Source organism: Convolutriloba macropyga, chromosome 14, assembly GCF_964194025.1.
Source record: "Convolutriloba macropyga chromosome 14, txConMacr16.3, whole genome shotgun sequence".
In the NCBI taxonomy this organism is placed as follows: Eukaryota; Metazoa; Xenacoelomorpha; order Acoela; family Convolutidae; genus Convolutriloba; species Convolutriloba macropyga.
Window position 1 is genome coordinate 10730601 of NC_134481.1, and position 27050 is coordinate 10757650.

The window sequence follows — 27050 nt, forward strand, 5'->3', positions numbered from 1 at the left end:
CGTTATTCTTTGAGAAAAAGCAGACCAATACGAGGACATTGTGATCCTCTGCCTCACTTTTCCTTCTTCGCTCGATTGTCGTGTATCAGCAAAACATTCAAAGGATGGTTCAGATTCTTGTTGTGGATGGCCTCGGGATCAAAATTGGTTCTTGGAAGTATCTAGGTCTCGGATCCCTCTTTTCAGTTCTACTGTATTACCCCCTGTATAACTGGATCACCCTGCTCTTCAGCAGTGGTGGACAACACTTTTAAAAACTGCAATTGGTGAAACTGAGCAATGAATAAATTGCTGCGACGGCTTGTTAATGGGCGCGGAGCCAAATTAAAGGCGATAAAATCGCACAATCGTAATTTTTATATCTCAAACTGCTCTGAAATTGGCGATTTTTTTGGCCCAGCTCCTTTTTACCAATACGTTTTTTTACAAGTGCTCAGTATAAAAATTTTATGTTTGAAAAAATGAGTTTGAATCAAGAGTCAAGTTCATTATAAAGTATTTTTATCGTAATTGGAACACTAGATATCATTTTCAGCTGTTTGGAACTGACGACAAAACGCTATCAATAGTTATTCACATTGTTACGAAGTAAATGAACGAATAATATTAACCAATCAGAATTGAGTATTTATATTCGAATTTAAATGCGTACAGAAATCGTTCTAAATTAATAAAACGTTCTAATATACGTAGAAAGTTCCGAAAAATTTCATTTAACCTATTTTTAAGTAAATATAACCACTATATGTATCGATTAAGCTGGTTTTCGGCTTAACATTTTTAGGTTTTCTAGAAAATTGCCGATTGAATACGAACTGATTTGACGTCAATAACATCAGACAAAAAACCAGTAAAAGAGCATCGAAAAAACCTTGCCGTCTAAGTATCACTTGTTGCTTTGTACGTCTTAATGCTTACACTAATGTTTACACGTTGTTATATGTCGAAAAAAAAGTCAAATTGAATCCTCGAACTACTGATTGTTTTATCAGAGTTTATATTGGTGCCGCTCCTTGCAGAATCACCTTTCGTTTGAAAAAAAATGCCCTCTTAGCCCAAATGTGATAACTTATTAAATAGGGTCGAGATGATCCGTTACCGGACCACCCAATGCGAAGCGTGACTTCTTTGTCACTTAATGTCTATTATTTTATCTGGGATAATGACTCCTTTATCAAGTTGTTCCCTGCACTTGAAGTATTCAGACTACATGTTTGTTCTGGGGAAGATAGCAATTCGATTCAGTTGCCTGATTGTTGTGAAACAGTGCATATTGATTACCACAATTTGCGTCACATTCACGGCTGTTGAAATATCAAATACTTGGGGTTGCGCGGCTCGTTACCCTCGGATCGACTTATTTGGATAATGAGCTTACGGAGTCATGATAGAAACCGTTAAATGAACTGCAAAATTAATACAATTGATGTCATTAGAAATCGTTTGATAGATTTTGGTCAGTTTATTTCTGGGAATGAGCTGGCTGTAATAAATCGAAATTTGCCGAATCGAGTCATCAAGTTCCTTGATAAGTTTTACTGAAAACTGTAAGACAGAAGCCTCAAATTTTTATTAGTTTCACTAAATTAGTAAAATATTAGACGGCAAGACACCCACCCCTATATAAGTCTCGAAAGTGAATCTGATAGCAATTTCAAGCATTTATTTGAGAAAAAAAGGTAACCGGTAACCATTAACCCATACAATTGGAATTTTTGAAAAGAAAAACATCAATTTTGACCATTTTTGGCCGATTTACCAAAAATTCGAGAAAAATGATATAGTCGGTTAATATATCAAAAAATAACCTCTGATATAGAGAAAATGGAGAGAAAATAATGCTAAATTGTTCAATTTTGAAAATTTTTGGTCAATTTTGAGGCAGTTCAAAAAAAAGTTAGAAAATTATTACCGAGTATTGATAAACCGAATTTTCGAGCACAGCAGTGTCCAGTTTAGTGGATTACAGTTCCGTATTCAAGAAATTGCAAAAAATTGACCAAAAAAATAGAGAAAAATTGGACAAAAGCAGAGTTTTTGACAAAGTTGTCAAAATCAATTTCTCCAACAAGAAGGTTCGTTAATTGAGTGAAACTCAATACACAGAAAAAGTTGTGAAAATCTTCACAACCTCCGGCCCACAAAAAAAATATCGAATTCCCATAAATTTTCTCGTCGATCGCTTATGAACCGTTTTGCCCGCGTCCTTTTCGTCCTTTCGCTTTTTAGTTTTCCGTGTTACGATTTTTTTTCTCAATAACGTCGCTCTCCCAAAACTTCGCTTTTCGTTTTCTTCCGCTTCTTTTCCAGATTTCAGTGTAGTATGTCTTATGTGATGAAGTATGTTGTTGTTTTTGCTGTAGTATGTTGAGTATGCTAGTATGCTGGTTTGTAGTTTAGGTCTTATAGCTTTCTAGGGTGTGACTTTAAGTTTATTCTCGAGTTACGGCTGGATTGTTCTTTGACTTTTCAATTTCACTAATTTACTAGCCCTCCTGTTGTAGTATTTTGATTTTGCTGCTCTATGTTTGTGTGTACCTGTATGATTGCTAGTTGGTTTGGTCTTGTTACCTTCTAGGGTGTGACTGAATTTTATTCTCGAGTTACGGCTGGATTGTTTCTTGACTTTTCCAACTGTCTTAGTCTACAAATACACTATTGTAGTTTGTTTAATGCCGTTAGTATGCTGATTGTTTGTTTTGGTTTGGGTTTTGATAGGATGTGACTTAAGTTTATTCTGGAGTTACGGCTAGTAAATTTCTTGACCTTTACATCCTTTTAGTGTACTACTGCATTGCCGTAAATTAGGTTGTCTTTAATTTTGTCGTTATAGACCCATTATGAACTATGTTAGATTGTCTTGCAGTAGCTTCTCTCCTTCTTCCTAGGGTGTGTCTTAAGTTTGTTCTGGAGTTACGGCTAGGTTGTTTGGTTGAGCTTTTGCTGTGGTCTGCTAACATAGTTCTTTCCAACCTCATTTTCCGTCTGTTTTTTCCGACCGTCCCGTTTCGTGGCGTTGTGCAATTTTCGTTCGCCTTCCCGCACGTCCCATTTCTGTTCCGTCGCGCACTGCTCGCTCGACTTCTCGTATGTCCCGTTTCCGTTGCGTCGCGCGTTGCTCGCTCGACTTCCCGTCCGTAACGTCTCCGTTTTGTCGCGCGTTGCTCGCTCGACTCCCCGTGTGTCTTTGGTCTCCCTCCGCGTTGAGCGCATAGCGTTCAGCGCTGCCCTTCTGTTTTTGTCGGGCACTGTGTGCTCGACGACCTTTTCTGCTCTTTGGGCGGTTTGTTTTACAGACTGTCTACAGTGTGCTGTGTTTGGTGTCTTTTGCGTTGGGTTTTGTTTTGCGTGGATTTGATTTGTTTGGAGTGTGCATATAATAGATAACCGTGTGCAGTGGCAGGTTTGCTGGTCTTTAGAAATAATAATATCGTGATGTCTAATAGTCTTGATCAAAAAGTCAAACAGTTGTACGCTGCCAGGTCAAAGCGTGAAGCTGAATTGCATGCTATACATGAAGATATTCTTCATTGTATAAATAGTCAAAGTAGGCGAGTGAAAGTTGAACGCCTAGTAACAAAGTGCAACGAAGCATTTATGACTGTTGTAGACAAAAATGAAGACCTGATTGCATTTGCTGGAAAAACGGAGGATCCAAGTGCACTTGTTCCTTCATTAGAGTCTTACTTGGAGGCAATGACAACTAAGAACGACAAGATCCTCGCTTCAGCACGAAACTACATCAACTCTGCTGATGATAAAGTGAGTGAGTTCCAGGAACCAAGGGCTTCCATTCGTTCTAGACTTCCTTCAATTATGACATCCTCAAAAACATCTAGTAAGCGTAAACATGATTACGTAATTGCCAAAATGAAGCGCGAAGAAATTGAAAAACAGAATGAGGCAGCCATTCGCCTTGCTAAACAGAAAAAGCAAATGGAATTAGATGAACTGGAGGAAAACAACAGGAAACGGTTAGCAGAGGCAACTCTGCAAGAATTTGAATTGCTGGACGCCGTTTCCAAAGGTAGCCAATCTGAAACAACTGCAAGTGCTAGGAGCTCAATGAGAAGTGAAAGGGCTGTCCAAGACTGGATCAACACCTCACTTGCTTTAAGTTTTCACAATGAGGAGAAAACTAGTGAACCACAGGTTATGATTGACCCTCCAGAATGTCCTAGCCACAACAACGGCAAAACAGTGGAAGATCAGAACACTGAAATTTCAAGGCATTATATTCCAAAAAATTGTCGAGGCAATTACATTTTAAGCAATGAGACCTTGCAGCAACTCGACCCTTATTACACCCCACCTGAAAATTTTTTGGCTGCTGCTAACACACAGGCGTTGTACCAGGCGCACCTAAGAGCGCAAATGGATCAAACAGGCCAGCAAGGCATGGCGCTTCCAAGCATAACAAATCAAGGAACCGCGGATAGTCAGCCGCCTTCTGTACAGGCCCCAGGGGCTTCTTCACCACCCATTCAACAGCCCATTCCACCACAGCCGTTCGCACCGCGAAAAAATCAGAATAATGCAACAGAGTTATTTCCAAACGCACAACTTCAAATTTCACAATTCAGGGGACCTGAAACATCAAGTCGGCCCAAGAATAATTCGGCCCAGCAAATATGCTCCCGACAACAAATTAGTTTTGTCCCCCGAGCACCAAACGCCACTCTTCCTCCTTTTCCGACAACAAATCATCCAGCCCCCGCAATAGACGTTCCCCTGCACCCAAGCACCCCACCAAGTCCAAACATTCAACAGCACAACTCCGAACCCGCTCATCCTAACGTCCTTCCCATTCCGAACCCAGTCTTCGCACCTAACCTCACTTCTCCCATCCCACACGCCCCTTTGGTTAAACAGCCTCTCGTCAACAACAATTATCAGAATAGTAATAACCGAGTACACAAAGTTGTACGTTCTGTTGCTCCTCCTTTCCCAAATATGCCCAATATCCCTCTTGGCCAAAGTTTTGTGCCAAATATGAGTCATTGGCGTTTTCCGCAGCACAGACCGTCATTAGTCAACCGAGACATTACTACCGTAAATAATGTTGCTCCAAATGTACAGGCACACATTGCACCATCAGTTACTACTTTTCCACAACAAATATATTCAAATTCACCCCTTTTGATTGATATGCAATCACCATCCGGCACACATCAGGAAAACCCGATTGCAACTACAAGTAATATTGTACCTGGTCTGGCCACTCCGGTTTTTCAGCCAACATACCCTTATGTTGGGCCCACTCCGTTGAGTTGGAGTGGTCCGCAGGTGTCTGCACCTGCCCCTCCGACACCGGACAATGCGTCATTGATTAGGGAATTAGCTGACGCAATAAACAGCAAGAAAAATGACCCTTTGCCAGAATGGAAACTTGCTCAGTATAATGGCGATCCATTACAATGGCACGAGTGGTATGGTCAATTCAAAAGCGCGATTGACTCGCAAACGCTCACTGATGACGTTAAATTGACATACCTTAAGACACTCGTCACTGGTAAAGCAAAGATTGCAATCGCCGAGTTTGCCTACTGTGGTTTAATGTACAAGGATGCACTAAGGACTTTGGAACGTAAATTTGGCCAGCCACAGGCAGTCGTAAGTGCACACTTGGATAAACTAAGCAACTTTCCGCCTCTTAAAATGCACAATAGTGATAACATCATTAACTATTCTGCAGCCATATCCAGTCTCGTTGGGGTTTTCAAGTCACTATCATATGATGCTGACTTGAAGAGCGCTTCCCTACTTAACCAAGCGGTACAGAAGTTACCACCAAACATGAAAGAGTCATGGCCACTCTTTACGGTTAAGAAGCACTGGGTTAAGCCTACCCTCCTTGACTTTAACGACTGGCTTAAAGAAAAGGCTGAGGCCCACGATCTTATGAAACAAAGCGCAACCAAGGCAAGGCCTGAAGATAACAGCACTTCAGTAACCAAGACCAAAACAGCCTCAAAAGTGTTTGCATCAAATTCACAACAAAGGGAAACAAAGAAGCATATGCCATCTTCTTCCACAAACACTTACTCTCGCTGCATTGTATGCAAAGGTAACCACCGGCTTTGGGAGTATCGAGTTTTCAAGGAAAAGACTCCAACCCAGAGAGCTAAGTTGGTGGCGGATAATAAACTTTGCTTTTCGTGCTTACGGGACAAGCACACATTCCGCCAGTGCCCTCAGCCAAGAAAGTGCCGAGCAGAGGGGTGTAATAGTTCGCATAACTCACTATTGCATGGAGCAGATACGGTTTTCCCAACAAAACAGTCAACAAATCCCAATAATATCCAGTCTTCTGGCAACACAGGTCAAAGTAAAGCAACTACTAGTCAACAGCCGTCTAATAAGACCACAACAATGTCATCTGTTACTAATGTTAAGGGGCTCCTTCAGGTTACGGAATTTCAGTTGGTCAATTCGTCCGGTTTAGATACCAAGGCTCTAGTTTTGTGTGATACCGCCTGCAGTAACTGTTGGGTGGCCGGTAGTCTCGCAGATAGACTCGATTTGCACGGTAAAGCACTAAAGCTAACTGTCAAGGGTATCAATACCGAAGAAGTAGTTGACACTAGGATCGTTGAAGTTACTGTGAAACCAAGAGAACATCAAGATTTCGAACCATTTACCATCAATCCCTTCGTTAAAGAGAGTCTGAACGTCGGCTCTGATATAATTAATGTACAGGCCCTGCAAGAGACTTACCCACACTTAGCAGTCCTTGATCCTGTGACATATTCCTATAAAGACATTGAGATGATACTCGGACAAGATGTCTATCATGCCATCCGCCCGTTAGAATACTTCTCTGCCGATGAGAAGCGTTTACCCGTTGCCGTACGCTTACCCATAGGCTGGGTCTTAAGCGGTCCGCTACCATCAAGTTCGTGTTTAACCTCAACGTGCTTTAAAGTGAATATCGAACATGACAATGAGTTAGCAAGTCAAGTAAAGTCATGGTACGACATTGAATCATTCGGAGCGAATAAGCAGGTCGACCCACGATCTGCAGCAGACGCAAGGGCTCACGAAATTCTTGAGAGTACCACCATACACAATGGCCTGAGATACGATGTCGGAATGCTATGGGCAGCAGATAACACCAAGCTCCCAAATAATTACTTCTCCTCCCTTGTGCAACTAAAATCTCTCGAAAAACGATTGGCCAAGGTTGAAGACCTTAGAGAGAAGTATACTAGCACCATTAAGGAAGACCTAAATAAGGGGTATGTAATTGAGGTTCCGGACGCTCACAAGGTTGAGAACCGGTCCGATAAAGAGTGGTACCTACCCCACCATCCGGTTTTAAACCCGAACAAACCGGGTAAGGTGCGTAGGGTGCTCAGTGGAGCAGCAAAATTTCATGGCGCCTCACTGAATAAATCTTTGCTCATTGGCCCTGATCTGCTCCAAAATCTTATTTACGTACTTCTTCGCTTCCGACAACATCCATATGCCGTCTCTGCCGACATCGAGGGAATGTTTCTACAGGTTGGTGTATTACCATCAGATCAACCATCACTTCGCTTTCTGTGGCGGGAGGACCCCACAACTAACGTTGTAGTGTATCAATATACGCGCCATATATTCGGGGCTAAAGACTCGCCCACATGCGCCAACTATGCATTACAACGCTCTGCGAGAGACAATGCCAAGTTTTACCCCGAAGCTGCCAAAGCAGTCCTTGAAAACTTCTACATGGACGATTATCTTGACTCAGTGGAGTCTCCAGAGAAAGCCATCAATAGATCGAAGGAATTGGTACATCTTCTCCATCTCGGTGGGTTCAAGCTTACAAAGTTCGTAAGCAATGTACCAAATCTGGCTGACCGAATTGACGGTTCTCCTCAATCTACTGAGCCAAAGGTTATTGTCTCATGTCAAGAGGATTCATCGCACGTGCTTGGGCTAAAATGGGACCACACTAATGACACTTTAGTTGTGAGTCGGGGTACAAGCTCCGCTATCACCAAGTCCCTCACGCAACGCTTGGTTCTAAGTCTTGTCTCGAAAGTCTTTGACCCCATTGGTCTCGTCGCACCGTTTACCGTCGGTGCGCGACTGCTCTTAAAAGACATCTGGCGTGTCACAGGACAACAATGGGATGACGAGCTCCCACAGGACATGGTTCAAAGATTTTTGGTTTGGAGTGCGGACTTATCAAAGCTTGAAAACATCAAAATTTCCCGAAGTTACTTTAGTGGACCCTTTGATAATATAGAGTTGCATATGTTCGGTGACAGTTCGCAGGATATTTTCAGTGCTGTCGCATTCTTGCGATCCCGTGTAAAAACACCTACGGGCGAAGAAAAAACAGAGCTTGCGTTTGTTTTAGGGAAAGCGCGCGTGGCGCCAATGAAAGTAATGACTGTCCCAAAACTCGAATTACAAGCAGCTCTACTTGCCGCTCGCCTGAAAAGGGAAATTACACAAGCACTTACAGTACCTGTCAACCAAGTATTCATGTGGACAGATAGCACGACCGTTCTCCAATGGATTAACTCTAATGAAAAGCAACCAATCTTTGTTGCAAACCGCGTTTGTGAAATTTTGGAGTATACCAGCGTTGGCCAATGGAACCACGTCGCAACTAAGGATAATCCAGCTGACGCTGGCACGCGTGGAATGTCCGCTGAGGTTTTGTAACCACGCAGTTGGGCCAATGGTCCACATTTCTTAACTAACTCAAATTTCCCTTTCGTTCCGAACAAAGACGTCATTAATAACATCAAACTTGGCGTCAACCAAGCAGTCATTATAGAAGACACTGTTTCTCTCGCTACATCTGTTAAAAAACAGACAACTCCCGTTCCGTCGTTATTCCCATTTGATAAGTTCAGTTCTTACCAAAAGTACTTGCGCATTGCCGCATACGTTCTCCGGCTTTTGCCGAAACATGCCGGCTACCGTAACCCCGATGGTAGCATTACCGACCCTACTGAGCTTGACGAAGCCGAGCGTCATCTACAGTACTTGGTGCAAGGAGAATCTTTTGAAACCGAAAGAAAAGATCTTCTTGACAATAATTTCGTTAAACGGAGTAGCCGAATTGCTCCACATTCACCGTTTATTAGTCCAAATGGGCTAATACGTTCCTCGGGCCGCATCAAGCGGTTAATGGAAGTCGGGTTTAACGCAAAGTACCCAATCATCTTAGATGCACGTCATCCGTTTGTAAAACTGTTCCTTGAACACACGCACGTACAGCATTATCATCAAGGCGTTGAATACCTAAGATCAATTGTGCAAGAACACTATACAGTACTGAAACTAAGATCATCCTTGCGTTCAATCAAAGCACACTGCCTGAGATGCCGAGAATTCCAAGCAGTAACTATGCAACCAATAATGTCTGACTTACCTAAGGAGAGACTTGCTTACCAGTCTCTTCCCTTCACGAACACTGGCGTTGACTACTTTGGGCCATTCTATGTTACTGTCCGCCGTTCTACTGAGAAAAGGTGGGGCTTCCTCTTCACCTGTCTCACTACTCGCGCTGTCCATGTCGAGATAGTTTTATCCATGGACACCAGTTCTTGTGTTATGGGAGTTGAGCGGTTTGTGTCACGTAGGGGTACACCTGCCATGATTTGGTCGGAAAATGGCACTAACTTTATTGGAGCGGAGAAAGAACTCCGAGAAAGTATTGAAAAGTGGAACGTTGTCAACATTGCAGCTGAGCTCGCTCAGAAAGGTATAAAATGGAGATTCAATCCACCCAGCGCACCACATCAAGGTGGTATCTGGGAGAGGTTGGTACGCAGCTTCAAGCGCGTGTTGTAGTACTGCATACTACCTTTTGTCTCGTGGAGAATGCTCTCAATTCGCGTCCTTTAACACCAGTAAGCGCTGATCCGTGCAATTTGAACGCTTTAACGCCCAACCACTTTCTTCTAGGAGAATACTCTACCGGTATTCCGTCTGTTGTCGGCAATAATGAGCTTGACCATCGTAAACGCTACGCCCGTGCGCAGTCGTACGCTAATGCGATCTGGTCCCGTTGGATCAGAGAGTACGTACCGACGCCGAACCGACGCTCTAAGTGGCAGACGCCTGCCGAGCAACACCTTAAGACCGGTGACTTGGTTTGGATAGTTGAAGAAACCAACCCTAGGGGTTACTACCCAACCGCTCGGATTGTTGAACTCCGCTACGGCTCCGATAGCGTCGCGCGCTCCGCCGTTTTACGTACGTCGACCGGTTCACTCGTCTGCCCGCTTGTAAAACTTGTACCAGTTTTCCCAACATCTTCTTCCGGGCCGGAGGATGTTACGAAGTAAATGAACGAATAATATTAACCAATCAGAATTGAGTATTTATATTCGAATTTAAATGCGTGCAGAAATCGTTCTAAATTAATAAAACGTTCTAATATACGTAGAAATTTCCGAAAAAGTTCATTTAACCTAATTTTAAGTAAATATAACCACTATATGTATCGATTAAGCTGGTTTTCGGCTTAATATTTTTAGGTTTTCTAGACAATTGCCGATTGAATACGAACTGATTTGACGTCAATAACATCAGACAAAAAACCAGTAAAAGAGCATCGAAAAAACTTTGCCGTCTAAGTATCACTTGTTGCTTTGTACGTCTTAATGCTTACACTAATGTTTACACGTTGTTATATGTCGAAAAAAGAGTCAAATTGAATCCTCGAACTACTGATTGTTTTATCAGAGTTTATACACATTTAGCCACAAAAATGAAAACAAACTCAAAATTAATGCTCGATATGATCAACGATGCTGAAATGTTGCAGATTTTGTGGTCAGTTTATCAATTCGTAAATTTGTGTACTTTTTGCGAGGACCATTAAAAGCAATTGAACAATTAACGGCATTTCAAAATCTCTCCTCAATATCAGCTTTTGAAATTTTTTCCATCGTGGACTAGAATGAATTGTTATACGCAAAAAAAAACACGTTTGTGAGATTTCTGGTTGAATAACTGACTATGACTGTTTAAATTGTTTCTCCAGCTGATATAAATTTTTGTTTTGTTAAATGTTTTGTCTCAATCGTTCGCTAAGATTCCTAAGCAAACTTTATGTGTGCTTTCGCAAACATGACACAGAATACCGCATACTGAGTTGTTAGTGTCCAGACAATGAAATTATTCAATACCGTAAAAAATTATGCAAAATAATAAAAACAGTTAGAGTTCATATTACATCTATTGCGATAGAGAGGGGGGAGAGTGAAGGGGGTTTGCTTACACTGAGCTTACCTTACCTCAAAACGTGCCACAGACAGCCGTTTTCATCTACATAATAACAGACTTTTAATACAAAACTTGCACTCAGGATAAAGAAGTTACACCGAGTCAATTTTATGTTAATTCTATTTTGGGCAATAAAATCAACAAGTTTATGTGTCAAAATCAGGAAAAGATTACATCAATATTCTGCAAAGCTGTTCATGCACGATCAGGGGTAATTACCCCTTAGGGTATCAATGAAAAACAAAAACCCAAGATTGTTCAGAAAGGTGTGAATTTTGCATAAACATTAACATCAAAAACAAACAAAAATAAACGAGATGAAAAAAATACAAAATGCGTAAAAATGTCTTTTCAGGATAAAATGATAAGATTGCAAAATGACGGGGAGAATCAAAAGGAAAAAAAGACGAAAGGGTTCTTCAAAAAGCCGCGCTGGAATAGAAATGAATACTTTCCAAGCTATGATGCTTTTGTGTGTTTATAAGTGGGTTGTTTTTTCTCGGAGAGGGGGTGCTGGTGCGGTTGTATTAATATGGGGTTGCGGTGTGCGAGGATAGGGTAAACTTGATAAGATTAGCCTGTTTTGGGTACTCAGAAATTGGCGATGCGACAAATTTATTGGGCTTTTGGTCTTCACTTTTGCCCTGTTTTTATGACTTTAACAACGCTCTCTTGCATATCATTATTCGCACCATTACGCCATACAACCATTTAGTCGCATTAGCTATTCACAACGAACACGCAAAAGACAAAGTCTAACAGAGAAAAACAACAGAGATAGGGAAACTAAAAACTTCAAAAAAGAAAATAAAAATGGCTAATAATTTCAATTATTTGCATTATAATATCGTTGACAAACAATAACAGAAAAATTAGTTTTTAGTCATGGTTTTTAATTCTAATCAGGCAAAAATTGTATTTCGACCACCATTTTCCTCAAGATAATTCCACCCCACCATCCCAGCCCAATTTGTATGGACTATATCGCTTGTAATCAGTTCTATGAGACAGAAGAAAACCATGAGAGTAAAAATAAAAAAAACGAGGCTTGGTAATTTGCGTTTACTCATAATCTTCAAAAGTTTTCTTCAATGTTTGATTATTGAATTTGACAATTTTTCAAACTGAAATAAGTTTTCGCTGAACGTAAAGAAATTAACTTTAAGATTTTGTCTCGGGCACACATTCACAAATTGTGTCTGATGTGTGTTAAGAACGCTTTGTTGTAAAAAAAGTCTGCGGATACAAGGGATATAAGGGAAACAAAAAAACATTGATACTAAATGCTTTGGGCTGCATGAAGTCTTTATTTGTCAATATAGTTTGATTCTGATCACATAAACCCATACTATGACTAGTTCTGATCAACATTTTGTGAAAAATTATCCTGAGTTTTTTTCCAATATTGATTTTCCCGTAGTAAAATTTCTGTCACATTGCGTCCCCTGGTGTAATAAGTTTATTTGATCAGAAGAATCATGCTTCAGTTTGTTGTTTCTATTTCATCCCAAAAATCTTGAAAAATCTTTAATTATTATCAATAAGAAATCAATAATGCCGATAACCGGATCCAATTAAAAGGAATGAGTATTTATGTTGCCTGAAGAATATGGTAAAACGATTTTTATCAAACACTAAAATTTATGTATTATTATGAAACATTCGACATAACTTTATGGATCGCAGATTCACTTAAAATTATCACTTCTAGTTTAGTGGCTGTGGCTCAATTCCTTTAAGTCTCTCAAATTTAGAAAGGCTTTAAATCCCAGTCGCAAAAAGTGGGGGATATAAATTGAACAACAAAATTTTGTTTCGTATCCATGAGGAAAAAAAGGAAAACATCCGAATGTTAGCGTTACTCATTCTTAAGTTCAAATATTTTATCACCTCGGAAACACATCTAATAAACATAAGACGTTGCAAATGGCGCTTGCAGTTGATACTGTTCAGTCTGGGTTCCCATAGACATCCCAGAATCCCCACTTTGGTGGGGTTGGGAAATGGTCCCAGATGAGGGTGGCAGGTCCGAGTGGGATAGGAGGTGGCTCTTCTCGTGGGGGTAACCCTGGTGTAGCTGGCTGCCCAGTTTGCCCCGTCTGTGCCCGTGCGGTCTGTCAGCGTAGGGGGCTCCGTGGCCGTCCGGTTTCCAAAAGTAGCTATCCATTGTTATTGTGTGCTGTTTCTTTTCCTAACAAATGCTGAAATTATTTACATTTCGCGGGGAAAAAGGTGAACAAAAACGATAGGAATTGATTTTTAAACAGTGTTCAAAGATCCAAACACGCCCGTTCACAATTTTTTCCATCGGAATTAATTATTTTCCAAGTTATTTCCAACGTTAAATCAAAATTTGCAATCTTACTTTCATTTCTAATGTGTTAATTTTTCACCACTATTCTCTTCCTGTCACCGTTCTTACTTCAACATCTTAATCTGTGAAAAAAAATTAAATAGTACTTTATAACTAATTTATTAATAAACTAAACCTGCATATCTCTTTGATGTTGTCTATGACCAATTGCATCTCTTTCCTGAATTTGTCCACTGAGGAAGTCGTGATAGGATTTGGCCACGAGGGGGTTAGGGTACCTAAAAACGTATTCGCATCCAGAATCAGTAACCATGGAGCTTTATTTCAGTTTTTTTCAGTAATCTCGAAAATTCAAAGTTAAAAATGAGATCAATGTAAAAAGTGAGTGAAATATCCTGATTCTGAAATACCAGATCTTGCAGATCAATCACAATATACATTTAAAACCTTTATTGTACATATGAAAAAAATATTGTTAATTTCCTCGAATACACTTTAGAAGAAAATGCAAATGGTAGAGGTGATGTTAATGTACAGTTGAGAATGTATCATTATGTAAAATTTAAAAACAAATTAAATTAGTTATCTAAAGAACTTGAACTTACATTAGTCCATACTAACGGAACCCGTAACCAATTGCTACACTTCGAATATTTACGCTACAAATTTTCTTCACTTACAAACAACAACTTTGCTAATTCTTGAGAATATATTTTGGATATGAAATTCAGAAAATTTGTTTTTTTTTAATATTTTTAAATGCATACAGAAACATTTAACTTTAATTTTCCGACTTCTACTCGCAATTAACCTTTCGAACCATTGGTTTGAAAATCTAGGCTCATAAATTTTTAAAATAAGGCTTATGTATTGCTATATAAAAGCAAGTAGGCTCACAAAAACGTAAAGAAATCCAAAAACCCTGAAAACCCAGTGATTAATTCTGATTGATACCTGACGTCTAATTTGTGTCTGGATATATCCGACAAGTTTCTGGGTTCGCCCAAAACCTCCCCATTCATAGCCCGCTTTGGATATCCACTGGCATCCAACTGGCGGATCTTCTCAGCCAGATCCAGGGCGGATTCCTTCCTCTGTTGCTCTTCCACCTGCTGCTTCCGCCTCTCATGTGCCACCATGTCGCTTTTCAATTCGCTCAGGTAATTTCGCTTTCCATCGTCAAACCTAAGTTTTTGATTCGACGGTTATTCAACAAATTAAACATTATTTCTTAGAAAATATGTGGTCCTAATTTAAGTAGGAGGGTTAAAGGTTTTGTATGTATAAATAGGTTAAATTAATTCTCGAAATTTTAATTCATGAATTTTATATCAGCTTGCAAAATTATCCAGCAAGCGTTTTGGGGAAAATGGCAATCGAGTCTTCACAAATAATATGTATGTTCTATACATCTCAGGTTGAGGTGCCAGACCGAAAGTCGATATGTTCATCCCGTCCCAGACGGAAAGTACCTATGTCCAGACTTTCGTACGTTGCGATCCAGAATTCGTGCGCTCTAAAATTGAAAATCTGTGCGTTTTTATCCAGACTATTGGTGCGTTAAGTATTGCCTATGTCTAGACTTTCGTGCTTTCATTTTTCTATCCAGACCGTGTAACTTTGAACGCACGACACCCCTCCCCCCTTTCATTTGGGTCTGGACATATCGACTTTGGGTCTGGGACCTCAGCCTGGGATTGATTGAGAACCCACGCAATCGGATCATTAATTTATCAAAGATCGGCCACACAATGGAGTCTTCGATATGTATCTTGAGTTTGAAGCGACTTTCTAAGATGTTTGTAACATAACCGACTAACGTCGGGCGAATTGCTCTCAAACGACCGGTGAGCGGTTTGGCTTTGTCAGTAGCTAGGCACCGTTTAGTGAGGCTAGCTTTAGTTTAATTGAAGGGGCGTAAGTTTGTGAGGACGAAAAGTCAAATGCGTCAGACGAATAATTGTTCAAAGGAAAAATCGCATTAAAAAAAAGACCGACAGGACTAATATAATTGCTACAAACTTCGTTTGAGAGCAATTAATAAAAGTGAGCGAGCATTGATTATCAGAGAAAAGCATTTTTTGATATTATCATTATGGCTGAAGATTCATGGTGGTTGACCCAGGCCGCAAAGCTGTTTTCAAATCTCTATGCCCAGGCCGACTCTAGATTCTTTGAGCTATTGATATTTTGAGGAAAAACCGCCAAACGCTTCAAGGGCCAGTGAGAGAGTACTGCAAATATAATTTGTCATTCTGTCCTCAAGGCATTGCCGCATTTTTTCGTTGCATTCGATTTGAGGCATGTCGCAGGGGAGAAGTGACATCTACATTAAAAATTGAGATTTTTTTAGTTTGTGCCCTCCCCTTACTTTATGTACCCCCAGTTACAAAGCACTTGCCATTACGTAGTAAATCATTTTGTTTTTATGTGGCACGTGCGTCTGGGCAAATAGTATGCACCCACTAAGATGGGGAGGAGGCACAAATGGGAAAGGTCCCGAAGTTGCCGGTTGACTGGCTCTATAACTTGTTAAATGCATCTCAATCGTCATTGAGTTGCTCTTGGAAAACAAAGTTTTTCTCTGTTTGCACCACGGTGATATGTTTACTGTGTACATGCTTGCACGATTTTGTCCTTCAGGTGCTTGTGGTGCATTATTGTATTTCCTCGCAGAAGAAAAATGTACCATGGTCTGTTAATTGGATTAAAATGATTGAAAATGAACTTTTATCTACGTTTCCATATATTAGAACAATAAGTTGATACTTTGCTGCTGCTCGGAAATCGTTCGTTTGAAAACTCAAAACGTAGGTCGAGATTAGGAACAAAAAAGGAGCTGCCGATAGCCATGCTTCTGATTAACGTAGAAATGACAATTACAATCGGGCTTTTTGCTGAAGTCTTTTTTTAAAAAATCTAAACGAACGTGCTGTTGCTGCAATTGGTATAATTAATTTCCTGTTTTGAGTCAGCTGTCATGATTTTATGTTCCATATATCGCCAAGCAGTTTTGAAAAGAATCATGGGTAGTTTTTTTGTACCGATATAATAAATTTCACAGACGATGAAAATTGAGCCAGCATTTGCCACTTTCAATTAATCAACTACTAACGCCAATTTTGTTTTTCGGAATACAAGCTTGGTCGCATGAATTTTAGCTTGGTAGCATGAAGAGCAAAAAAGCAAAAGAGCAAACGTTGAAATACGTTATTTGAAATCGGCTTTCCAGGACATTATAAATCAAAATTATTCCCAAATTCTGAAATCCTTAGATTGTGTTGGTACCTGCCACAAAAGCAATGTTCAGTCGGAACAAATTTGCGATATTTTACTCTTTCGACCTCTATTTCACAAAAAGTGACGACCGAAAGTAAACATTCACAAAAAGTACCAATGTGAATAACAATTGGGCCACAGCTATTATTCAATAGCTTTCTGAAGTTGAACTAAATACTGACTGAAGTTCAACTTTACAGTTTTAAAGTTGTTTTCTTTAGCTTTGATGTGTTTGAAAATGGAACATAAGTTGAGAACAAACTATAGAAACGAGGTTAACCTATTGTCATTGTTCTGTTCCCAGTCTAGATTGTAGAAGTCTTGTTTGAATTTGCCTGCCACTTTCGTCTTCAATTGTGGGCTTGGATTGGGGGGCTGCCATTGGTAGAGAGGGGCTCCTGCACCCGGACGACCCCAGGGGTGGAAGGGCTCTACACTGGCACGGTGGCGGGGAGTACGCTTAGTATCCTGAAACGGCAAAAAAGAACAATTCCAAAAACTGACAGTTCCTACATTCATTCTCCTACATTACCTAATAGAACACCTTCCAAAAAATAGCAAGATTCTACATCAAAAGGGAGTCACTTCAATAAAGAATAATATCAGGTTATTAAGCAGGAAAATTACCACTTAGCCAAGTACGTTTGTCATGTATCAGTGCTACTCAACAAAACCGGTAATAAACTCGAGTCTAAAGGGGCATTTATTTTACTAGTCTAGCTCAAATAATTTGGCATTTTTTTCAAAATTGGGCATCGTTATATTTTTTTTGAAGAATTGTAACTCTTTCCCGCACTAACTGACCAAATTGCTTAACAAGCTCCACGCTCTAAAAATTTTGTACTTGCTAAAATGTTGACGTCGTTTCATTTTTTCAAATGATTGTGAGTGGCTCACTCTTCTGTTCTTTGCTAGGGATAAAAATTGCTATTTTTTCTGTTTTTACATCTCTTTTGCATTCATTGTGGAGTTTCCTTCTTAGAGAATTTTTTAGTTTAGAAGACCGATTCTGTTCAAAAACCGTTTTCCTCAAAAGTTATGGAATACTGATTTATTCAAAGTTACACCATTACTGTGCTTTTTGGGTGAGTGGTCTAAAGCAATCACAAGACTACTTTTAAAAGGCCATTTTACAGAAGTTTTAGGACTCTTCTTCTCATCATCTTTTTTTGTAATAATTTACCATTTTCGGCAATTTTTGCATAACAACCGTAATTGATTGCCACCGACTATGTTACATTACTGAACAAGATGTGAATTTTTTGATTAAACAGAAATTTTTTAACTTGAAGATCTCTTAACATTTTCTTGGGTTCCAACAAGAGGATTCGGCGTCTTAATGATAATATCTTTTACAATAGGAAATAAGATATGATGAGATAAGATAAAGTCTTGATGAGATAAGATTGATGAGATAAGATAAAGTCTTACACGATGAGATAAGATAAAGTCTTACACAAAAGATTGATGAGATAAGATAAAGTCTTGCATGATGCTGTCAAGATAAACTTTAGTCTTGTAAAACTTTCAAAAAGACGAATGGTGAAAAAACTTTGATGGACAAGAATTTTGGCTAAACATTAAAACAAAATTTCCCATCTCATCTTGTTTTGCTCAAACGGTTTTTCTATAGCGTGTTTTTTGATAGCGTATGATAGCGTATTTTCTGCCATTATACGCAAGTAATGAAGCAAGATCGAGCAGTTATTTAATCAGATGATGAACATGAAATTTAAGTCCCAGAAAACTCGATTTCACATAGACATCAGAACAATTTTTGTCTTTGCTCCTTCAAACAACAAGGAGGCTCGTTAATGTGCGTTCCCACATGATGTTCCGACCCGCGCTCATCTACATTTTTGACCTCACTCTCTTTTGACTTACATTTTTGACAAAGAGGTAATCAAAAGTAATCAAATGCTTGCGTTTTACAAAATCGTTGCAAAACCAAGATGATAATTGATTTAAAAAATGCCAAGCCTCATTACCACAAGATCTGCCATTAAAAAGTCTGCGAGAAAAAAAACAAGAACAAAAAGCAACAAAAACAAAATTTCACAGCAAAAACTCATTATCTTAATTTAAAGGCACCTAATAACAACGTAAAATTTTTTAACTGTACAAATTTTTTTTTCCTGAGTACACATCAGATGAGGTTAATGAGACTAGGTAACGAGTAGACAAAATGAAGAAATAATGAGGCGAAACTCAAAAATCAATCAACAATTTTTAAATCAAATAATTTCAAAAGTCTTAAAAACAATTAGCTTTTAACAAAATATTTTTTGATAAATTTGCCAAAAAATTATAATGAAACCAAAAGAACCTGTCTCTGGTTAGATTAAGCCATCGGAACGGACTAAAAATGCAAAAAAAACTAAAAAATTACGAAAAAAATTGCAAACATTGCCAAAACACAAATTAATGAAGCCATTAAAATCATTACCTGTTATCTGAAAATTATGTATTTTTATTTCCATTTCTATACATACTAATTAAGCTAACACTATACTGAATGAATAAAGAAGTTCACTTGGGCCAAATTTGAAAATCATTGGGATCTGTTATTACGCGATTGTGCTAAAGGAAGAGAAAAGAAATAAAAACACAACACGCACATAACTTTTATAAAAACGCATATTGTCCAACAAACAAAATATCAGTTAGGTCATAATATCAGTAAAGACGTTAATTTTTAAAATACAAGAATGGGATCTGTCAATGATGAGATTAAGTTACAAGCTGTTGAAAAGATCAAAAACTGAAAAAATTGAAAAATCCTTGAAAAATCTCAAAATTGGATAACATCATTAACTTTAAGGTTATTCGCATCAAACTGACCGCTTCGGGTATCATCATTTATTCAATCCTCATATACAAGGCTAATGAGACCGTTCAGCTTCTTATTGCTACCTAAATGAAAAAAGCAAAGAACAACAAATTCAAACAAAAAAAATGGGCGAGAAAAAATTCGAAGTCATTAAAAAATGATATTTTCGATAAGGATCTTTTCTACTTTCAAATAATTTTTTAACAGCAATGGGAATATTTTTTAACGATTTGACTCCAAAAGTTAACAAACATGAACAAATACGTTAAAACCAAGAGTTGCTTGCGAAAACCCGTAGTATTAACGCCATTAAATTCAATAGCTTTCAACGAAAGCAAATAAATACCCTAAATTATGCTTCGACAAAGCAAAAAAATGTTGGTCATTCATAAGTCATCAATAATACATTACAATAAGTCATAGCTAATAAAAAAACAACAAAATACAGACAAAATCCTAAAATTCAATAGAAAGGTGCGAGATGAAAGTGTCAAAGCCGTTTAAACCATAAGTTATTCCCTGAAAAATTATACATGTTCAATATCATCTCTAAGCCAATGCAACTATCAATATAAGGATAATAAAATAAGATTCCAAAAGGAAACAATATTACGAAAAAAATTATCAAAGACTAAAAAAATTGTGCATCGAAGTCAGAACACCAATAGTTAGAAGATAAAACCGTTATATAGATTGATTTCGGTTGAATTAGAAAAAAAGCGGTCCAAAAAATACTGAGACTGACTTGCAGCTCACGAATATAAGTTTAAGATTGGTTAATTTTCAAAAATTTCTCGGAACAGCCATTAAATTCAATAGCTTTCAGCAGAAGTCACTCAACACGCTCAATTGGAGCATATGCCTCAATTTGAGGGCAAAGATATTTTCATGCTTAGGTACTCAATAGGACGTCACAATAAGGCTTATGACTAAGGAAACAACAATAAATCTAGGCAAAATCCAAAAGTTCAGTAGAAAAGTGCAAGCAGGAAGTGTCGAAGCCATTTAAACCAAAAGCTTTTCTCTGAAAGCTTTATCCATAATCCAGCGAACGTCTTCTTTAAACCAATGGGAACTATCAATATCAGGATAAAGTGATAAGAGTTCAAGAGGAACCAATAATAATAAAAAATTCTTTTGAAAACTTGTCGCATATCAGTCATAAAACAAATAACTAGAAGATAAAACAGCTAACCAGATTAATTATTGTTGCACTAGAAAAGAAGGGGCCCTGTGTACTGAGACTGACTTGCAATTAACGGAAATAAGTTTATTATCCGTTAATTGAAAAATTTCTTGAAAATTATTTTAAGGGCTTAACAGCCGTTAGCTGTCCACTGAAAGCTCTAGATAGGTTCACTTATTGTTCATTTTAAAATCTATTGCACTTTTAATGAACAAGAAAATTGCATATGACTCCAAAACTTAGTGAAAGCTCAAAAAAATCAAAACTTCAATTAAAATTACGAAAACTCATAGTCGAGGCCAAAAAACAGAAATTTCTTGAAAAAAAATTTTATGTTCATTGGTCTCCATTTGACAGTGAATCAAGTGTTTTATTAAAGGAAACTAGATATGAAAAGTGGCTTGTTGCTCGGTGACCCAAGAAAACAAAAAAAATAAAAACTTTTCTAAAAATGAGCTGTGAAATAGAAGTCAATTGTTTTCCGATAGTAAACTTCTTTATGAGACTAGAATTATTCTTTTTATCGCTTTTCACCTATTGTAATCTCAAGATTGTTTCATTTTGTGGCCTGAAATGTAATTTTGAATTAATATTTCAATAAAAAAATATCTTAATTTGAAGAAAAATTACACTAAAAGTGAACAATCATTCCAAAGATCCCATGTTCACACAAAACTTCAGCTCTCGATAACTCATTGAAAATAAACGAAATTTTAAAAAATCTTTTTAGTTTCGAATTCCACGCTGGATTAGTTTTTTTAATGATACCACTCACATTTATCGACGATGAATATATCGATCGGCCGAAACTGTATGAACGAAAAAACATAGCAGGACAAGTCCTGACGTACATTTCAAAAAATTTTCATTGACTTAACAAAAAAACTAGACCTAAAACGGACTATGAGTGAATTGGGAAATACATTTCTAAAAAAATTAGATAAAAAAAATAAAAACAAAGTCAAACTCAAAATGCCGCATGTGGACAAAAAACCAATAGCCCGAAATGCAAATTTGTTGAACCAAAAAACTAAGACCAGAATGGACTATGAATGGATTGATTCAAACACTTTGAGAAAATCCAATCCAAAAAATAAAAAAAAACCAGAAAAATCAAAGTAAAATTGCCGCATGCGCACAAAAAACAGTAGCGAGAAGGCATTTTTTTTCAAACACCGTTTTCTCACTGTACTTAAAAATAAGAACGAAAAAATTTTGCGCCGCAAAACCACTCGCTTTTTTGCTCCATTTCCTGTTTCGGCGTGACCAAAATCAATACTCCAATTTGACTTCAAAAATGATGAAATGTGTGAACAGATCTTAAAAAAAGCATAGCCGGAAGAATACCGGAAACGACTCGAAGGAGAAAATTACCCATACTTATGACTAAACAACTACAACAACTATTGTGAAACTTGATCCTCTACAAATGCCACCAGAAATTTGAGGAAGAATAGAAACGGCATTCAAAAACTTAAAACAAATTGAAAAAAACTAGAAAAAATTAATGACTTTTTTAAATAAGACAAGGAAACTTACAGTCCAATAACGTTCCTCTGCAATTAGAGCAATGAAAGCCTGCAAAACAATGGGCTAGTCAAAATAGGCTTAAAAAAACTTGTCTAAGATTTTAAAAGAAAAACTGCAAAAAAAATAAAAAAAATGGTTTAAAATCTCTCAATGTTTCTGTCAATTTTCCTAAGAATAAAATGATATATACCAAGAGAACTTTAGCCAATTGGTATCCGAATATTGTGCAAGTAACAAGCTTCTATTCAAATCCCACTTAAAGCAATAAAACAAAAAATAGGCAAAAAGGTCATTAAATTTTGTTTAAAAATCAGCAAAACTGGTCAAAAACCTCCAAAATAGCAATAAACTGAAATTTACGACTTGAAACATTCAATTCCAATAAAAACAAGCCTATAACTAATAAAATATCATAATCAAACCACATAACCATCAAATGCTGCAAAAAACTGCTTTTAAAAGCCGCACGTGAACAAAAAAAATTTCGCTCGCTAAGAGAAAATTTTTTCACACATCAATTTCTTGCTCTCTCAAAAACGGCGGTATGAACCCAAATTACTCTCTTTTCGCTCCGCTCTTCACTTTCGTTCAGCACCAAAATCACTCAAATTTTTTTCACGCGTTTTATTTCCCGCTTCAAAAATCAATCCAATAAAATTGATTTAAAAAAAGGACTTCTCCAATACTCCTCTTCGAGTCGTAAAAAAGACAGCGCCGCAATATAATTCAATTTCTTTGAATTGTAAAAAACCCATTTGAGTATATAATTCCTTCCCCCACAAGTGGGATCGGAACAATTATACCCAGCTCTTGGAACTTGATGCCAAAAAAACAAATATAGTTAACAATTAAGAACTTGTGACAGTAGAGATTGGTCGGAACGAACCATAAAAAAATATATCAAGACAACCGTACGTTATGCAACTATTTACAGCAAAGTCATTACTCTTTCTGTATCATACAAGATAACCGATCATTAACCAAAAATTCGCATGATCTTGGAAAATAACTTTTCTTTGCAAGAGTCCTGTAAAACCATACCAGATAGTCAATTTTGCCAGAAAGAAGCAAAATAAATGTTTCATAATAAATAACCGATCTTCGCTAGGGTTCTGAAAACGGTTTCGCAAAATATGATGGCAAAGATGGCCTTTTACCCTTTTCATACCCTTTTAAATTTGTAGTAGAGACATGCTGATTTTTACAATTCAAAGAATTTGAATTGTATTGGGGCGCTTCTTTTTGGAGTAGTGATTTTGGTCACGCCGAAACAGGAAATGGAGCGAAAAAGCGAGTGGTTTTGCGGCGTGAAATTTTTTCGCTCTAATTTTAAAGTAGAGTGCGAAAATGGTGTTTGAACAAAAATTTGATTTCTCGCTAGTGGTTTTTTTGTTCACATGCGGCAATTTCACTTTGATTTTTACTGTTTTTTCAATTTTTTGGATTTGATTTTTTTTCTAAATGGTTTTTCCAATCCATTCATAGTCCGTTTTAGGTTTGTTTTTTTAGTCAATGAAAATTCTTTGAATTGTACGTCAGGACTTGTCCTGCTATGTTTTTTATTTCTTAAAATTTGTTGAAATAATATTCTTTGACCATCATAAAAATTTCGTCAGAATTTTTGATTATCTCAAAGATTTCTTTTCTTTTTCAACAATTTGGGAAAATTCACATCAAAAGAGCGCAGGACCCCTGCCGCTCGGAATCAGTAATATAGACAGCAAATTCCACAAACCACACTTTAAATCACTCCGTTTCTTCTGCATTACAGCATCAAATGCATCAAACGTAGAAACCGTCAATTTTAATAAAAAATATTAACAAATATTTTCATAATATAATTATCACTTCAAAAAAAAGGTATTTTAAAATATTTTTCACATCAGAAGCGTTCTAAGAATTCTGGGAAATTTTTGAATTCTTACTTGAAGGAACGGGTGATCATCCTTTCGACTCCTAACATCATCATGCACTTCTGGACCTATCGGCAAGAATCCAAGTCTGTGATCTTCAGTTCCAAACTGACGCTGGCTAGATCCACCACCTCCACCCGCAGCCATCGGAGTGGCAGTGCCAGAGTTGGAATTTCCACTTCCTCTGGTCGGGATATTCCACTTGTCGCCAGTGCGAGTGTAACTTTGAAGGTCATAGTGCCGCACGACAGATCTGAATACAGAGAACAATTAAGACCAAATTTTAGAGGACGGATGGATAACTTTGGAACAGTTTTGAATGATCGCAATAAAATTGCGAGGCGAAAAAACTGGTAAAATTTCAATTTGGGAAAGATCGGACAAATTTAAGAAAACTTAGAATATTAGTCAACTTTAAATTATAAAATTTGAGCAAAGCGATGACTTGGGATAAATATAAATATTAATAATGCGCGCTATATACTTTTGGATGCGTTGAATATTACAGGAATGATTCTACATCACGGGACCATCAATCTTAAAAACCAAACTCATAGAAAATCATTTATGGTTCCATATAAGACATTAAAAACTTCTTAGTATGATCATTCAATGTTTTCTAAATGATTCTATGAAAACGTATATGACATAGAACGGTTGCTATGATCCGTTTATGGTGCTCATTTGGAGCAGATCTCTGCTCTCGGATCTTAGTCAAATTGAGACGATCAGTTTTTAATGAGATGTCTGAAGAAATGACTGGGTACAAGTAAAACAGAGGATGAATCTTAGGATAATTTTGTGAAAAGTGATGAAAAATTGATAATGATGAAGTCAAATAAGCATCAACAATGAGCTGGATAAACTTACTTGTTTTCCTTCTGTTCACTACTGAAATAATTTGCATTCTCACATATCTAGCAGATCATCAAAATTTACAATCATCGTTCACTATATCTGACCCGCAAAACTCCAACGAAATTTAGTAAGGGAACTCAACTGTTTTTTTTTAGAAATACTTCAACATTCAATTTTTCTCAAAATAAATTTTTGCCAAATATGATTGCGAGTGATACCAAACAAAAACCCATCCATAGTGAGAAAAATCCAAAAATCAGTGGAAGAATTTTCCGATTTTCCAGGGTTGACCACCATAAAACTTTCTTGACAATCACATCCAAGCGATATATTGAGTTTATGGTAACTTGGCAACCATATAGTTGACCATGGAAAAAATCAAGAATGCTCAAAAAGCTCTTAAAACAACAGTGCATTGCACTCTGAGTGGTAAAAAACTCACCAAGACATTTGAAATCATGTGATCAGTTCAGCAGCTTCAAGTGGGTTTTTGATGGCTAGAAAAAGACCTTTTAGCTTTTCAGTCCTCTGTATATACTCCAGTGGATACTGTAAGCGTACAAGAATAAGCTTTTTCCGCTCAAACATAGGTTTTGCAGAAACTACATGAATCTAAAAAAAACAACTCTTCTTTTTTCTTTCATATGCTTTAGATATTGTTAGGTAGTGATTTGCGATTACCCTGCCCAAGTATGATTCGCTTAATTACAATGCAAGAATTTGATTGCATTGGTGCTCTGTTTTTTTTACAATCCAATAAATGGAGCGCATTGGTGCTCTCTCTGTCTTTTTGCAATCCAAGAATTTGATTGTAATGGTGCTCTCTTTTTTTGTAAGATGTATTCACACATTTTTCATGGCCTTGAGCTTTCAAAAACGGGATAAACAGCTAAAAATCAGCGGGTATCAATGCTGCACTTTTTCGCATTTTTGTTAATTTTTTTTTAGTTTTTTGTCGATCCAGTCTCCAATTGAGGTTTGTAGATGTCGACAAAAGGTCTTTTATAAGACCTAATTACTTTAAATGGTTATTTTGAGAGCTATATGTATTGGTACTCCAATCATAAACAAGCGAATTTATACTAAACTTTACAAGTTTTTGCAAGTTCTTTGAAAGTTCTGTTTCTTTTGAGTTTTTTAACCATAGGTGTCAAAAAACCTCATCTGGTGCTGGATTATAAGTTAAGTTACTGCATGGTTTCTAGTGGTAATGGAATCGTTTTCAACATTTATCTGATATAATTTGCAGTTCTTTTGTTTTTTTTTGCAAAAATCGTGATTTTTATTAGTTTTTTTCAGCCTCAGGGGCCCAAAAACCTCCTATAGGGCCAGATAAATGATTTTTTTAAAAAAGTTTGATAATAGAACCGTTTTCAACGTTTTAATATAACATCTTTTAGCATTTTTTTGTAGAATTTGCAATTTTAAATTTTTTGGAAGTTTTTGTCTTAATTTGAGTTTATCTAGCCCTAGGGGCCGGGTAACTTCCTTTAAGGTTTTATAGGTTACAGCATGATTGGTACAGTCAACGGAGTGGTATTCAAAATTTTACTATCACGCATTTTTTTGCATTTCTTGTGACAAACATCAAATTTTTTTAATTGCTTTGAAAATTATGTTCCGAACTAAACCATCCTTATGGGCCAGTGGAAATTTCCGTGACTTAAATAAATTTTTGAAGACAATGAGAGATTCTAAAGATAATAACGTCACAAATTTTAACAATATTTTTATAAAGATTGAATTCTTCAAATTCTTTGGAAATGTTTTGCGTTTTTGCGAGTTCACAGATCTTCAAAGGTCAATTATTTTTCTGTGAGTCTTGCAGATTTGCAGATGGGTAACTGGAAAGATTCGAGAGGCAGGCAACATAAATGGTTTCGAACATTTTAGAAATTTGAAAAA

General features: G+C 37.4%; 2 protein-coding genes across 4 annotated transcripts in view; one reads left to right on the forward strand and one right to left on the reverse strand.

The window, feature by feature from the left end:
- Window positions 1-1066: 1066 nt before the first annotated feature.
- Window positions 1067-27050, forward strand: part of LOC142353457 (CCR4-NOT transcription complex subunit 1-like) — a 279900-nt gene continuing 253916 nt past the window's right edge. For both annotated transcript variants that reach the window (XM_075405706.1, XM_075405707.1), the window contains exon 1: window positions 1067-1078. The gene's annotated coding sequence lies outside the window, so the exon portion shown is untranslated. The remainder of the gene's footprint in view (window positions 1079-27050) is intronic.
- The window catches only part of LOC142352792 (uncharacterized), a 34803-nt gene continuing 20609 nt past the window's right edge, over window positions 12857-27050 (reverse strand). For both annotated transcript variants that reach the window (XM_075404901.1, XM_075404900.1), the window contains 5 exons: window positions 24300-24540; window positions 17109-17296; window positions 14504-14734; window positions 13725-13827; window positions 12857-13426 (listed from right to left, as the gene is read on the reverse strand). In XM_075404901.1, the coding sequence (XP_075261016.1) occupies window positions 13139-13426; window positions 13725-13827; window positions 14504-14734; window positions 17109-17296; window positions 24300-24540 (1051 nt within the window). In that variant the 3' untranslated portion in view covers window positions 12857-13138. The remainder of the gene's footprint in view (window positions 13427-13724; window positions 13828-14503; window positions 14735-17108; window positions 17297-24299; window positions 24541-27050) is intronic.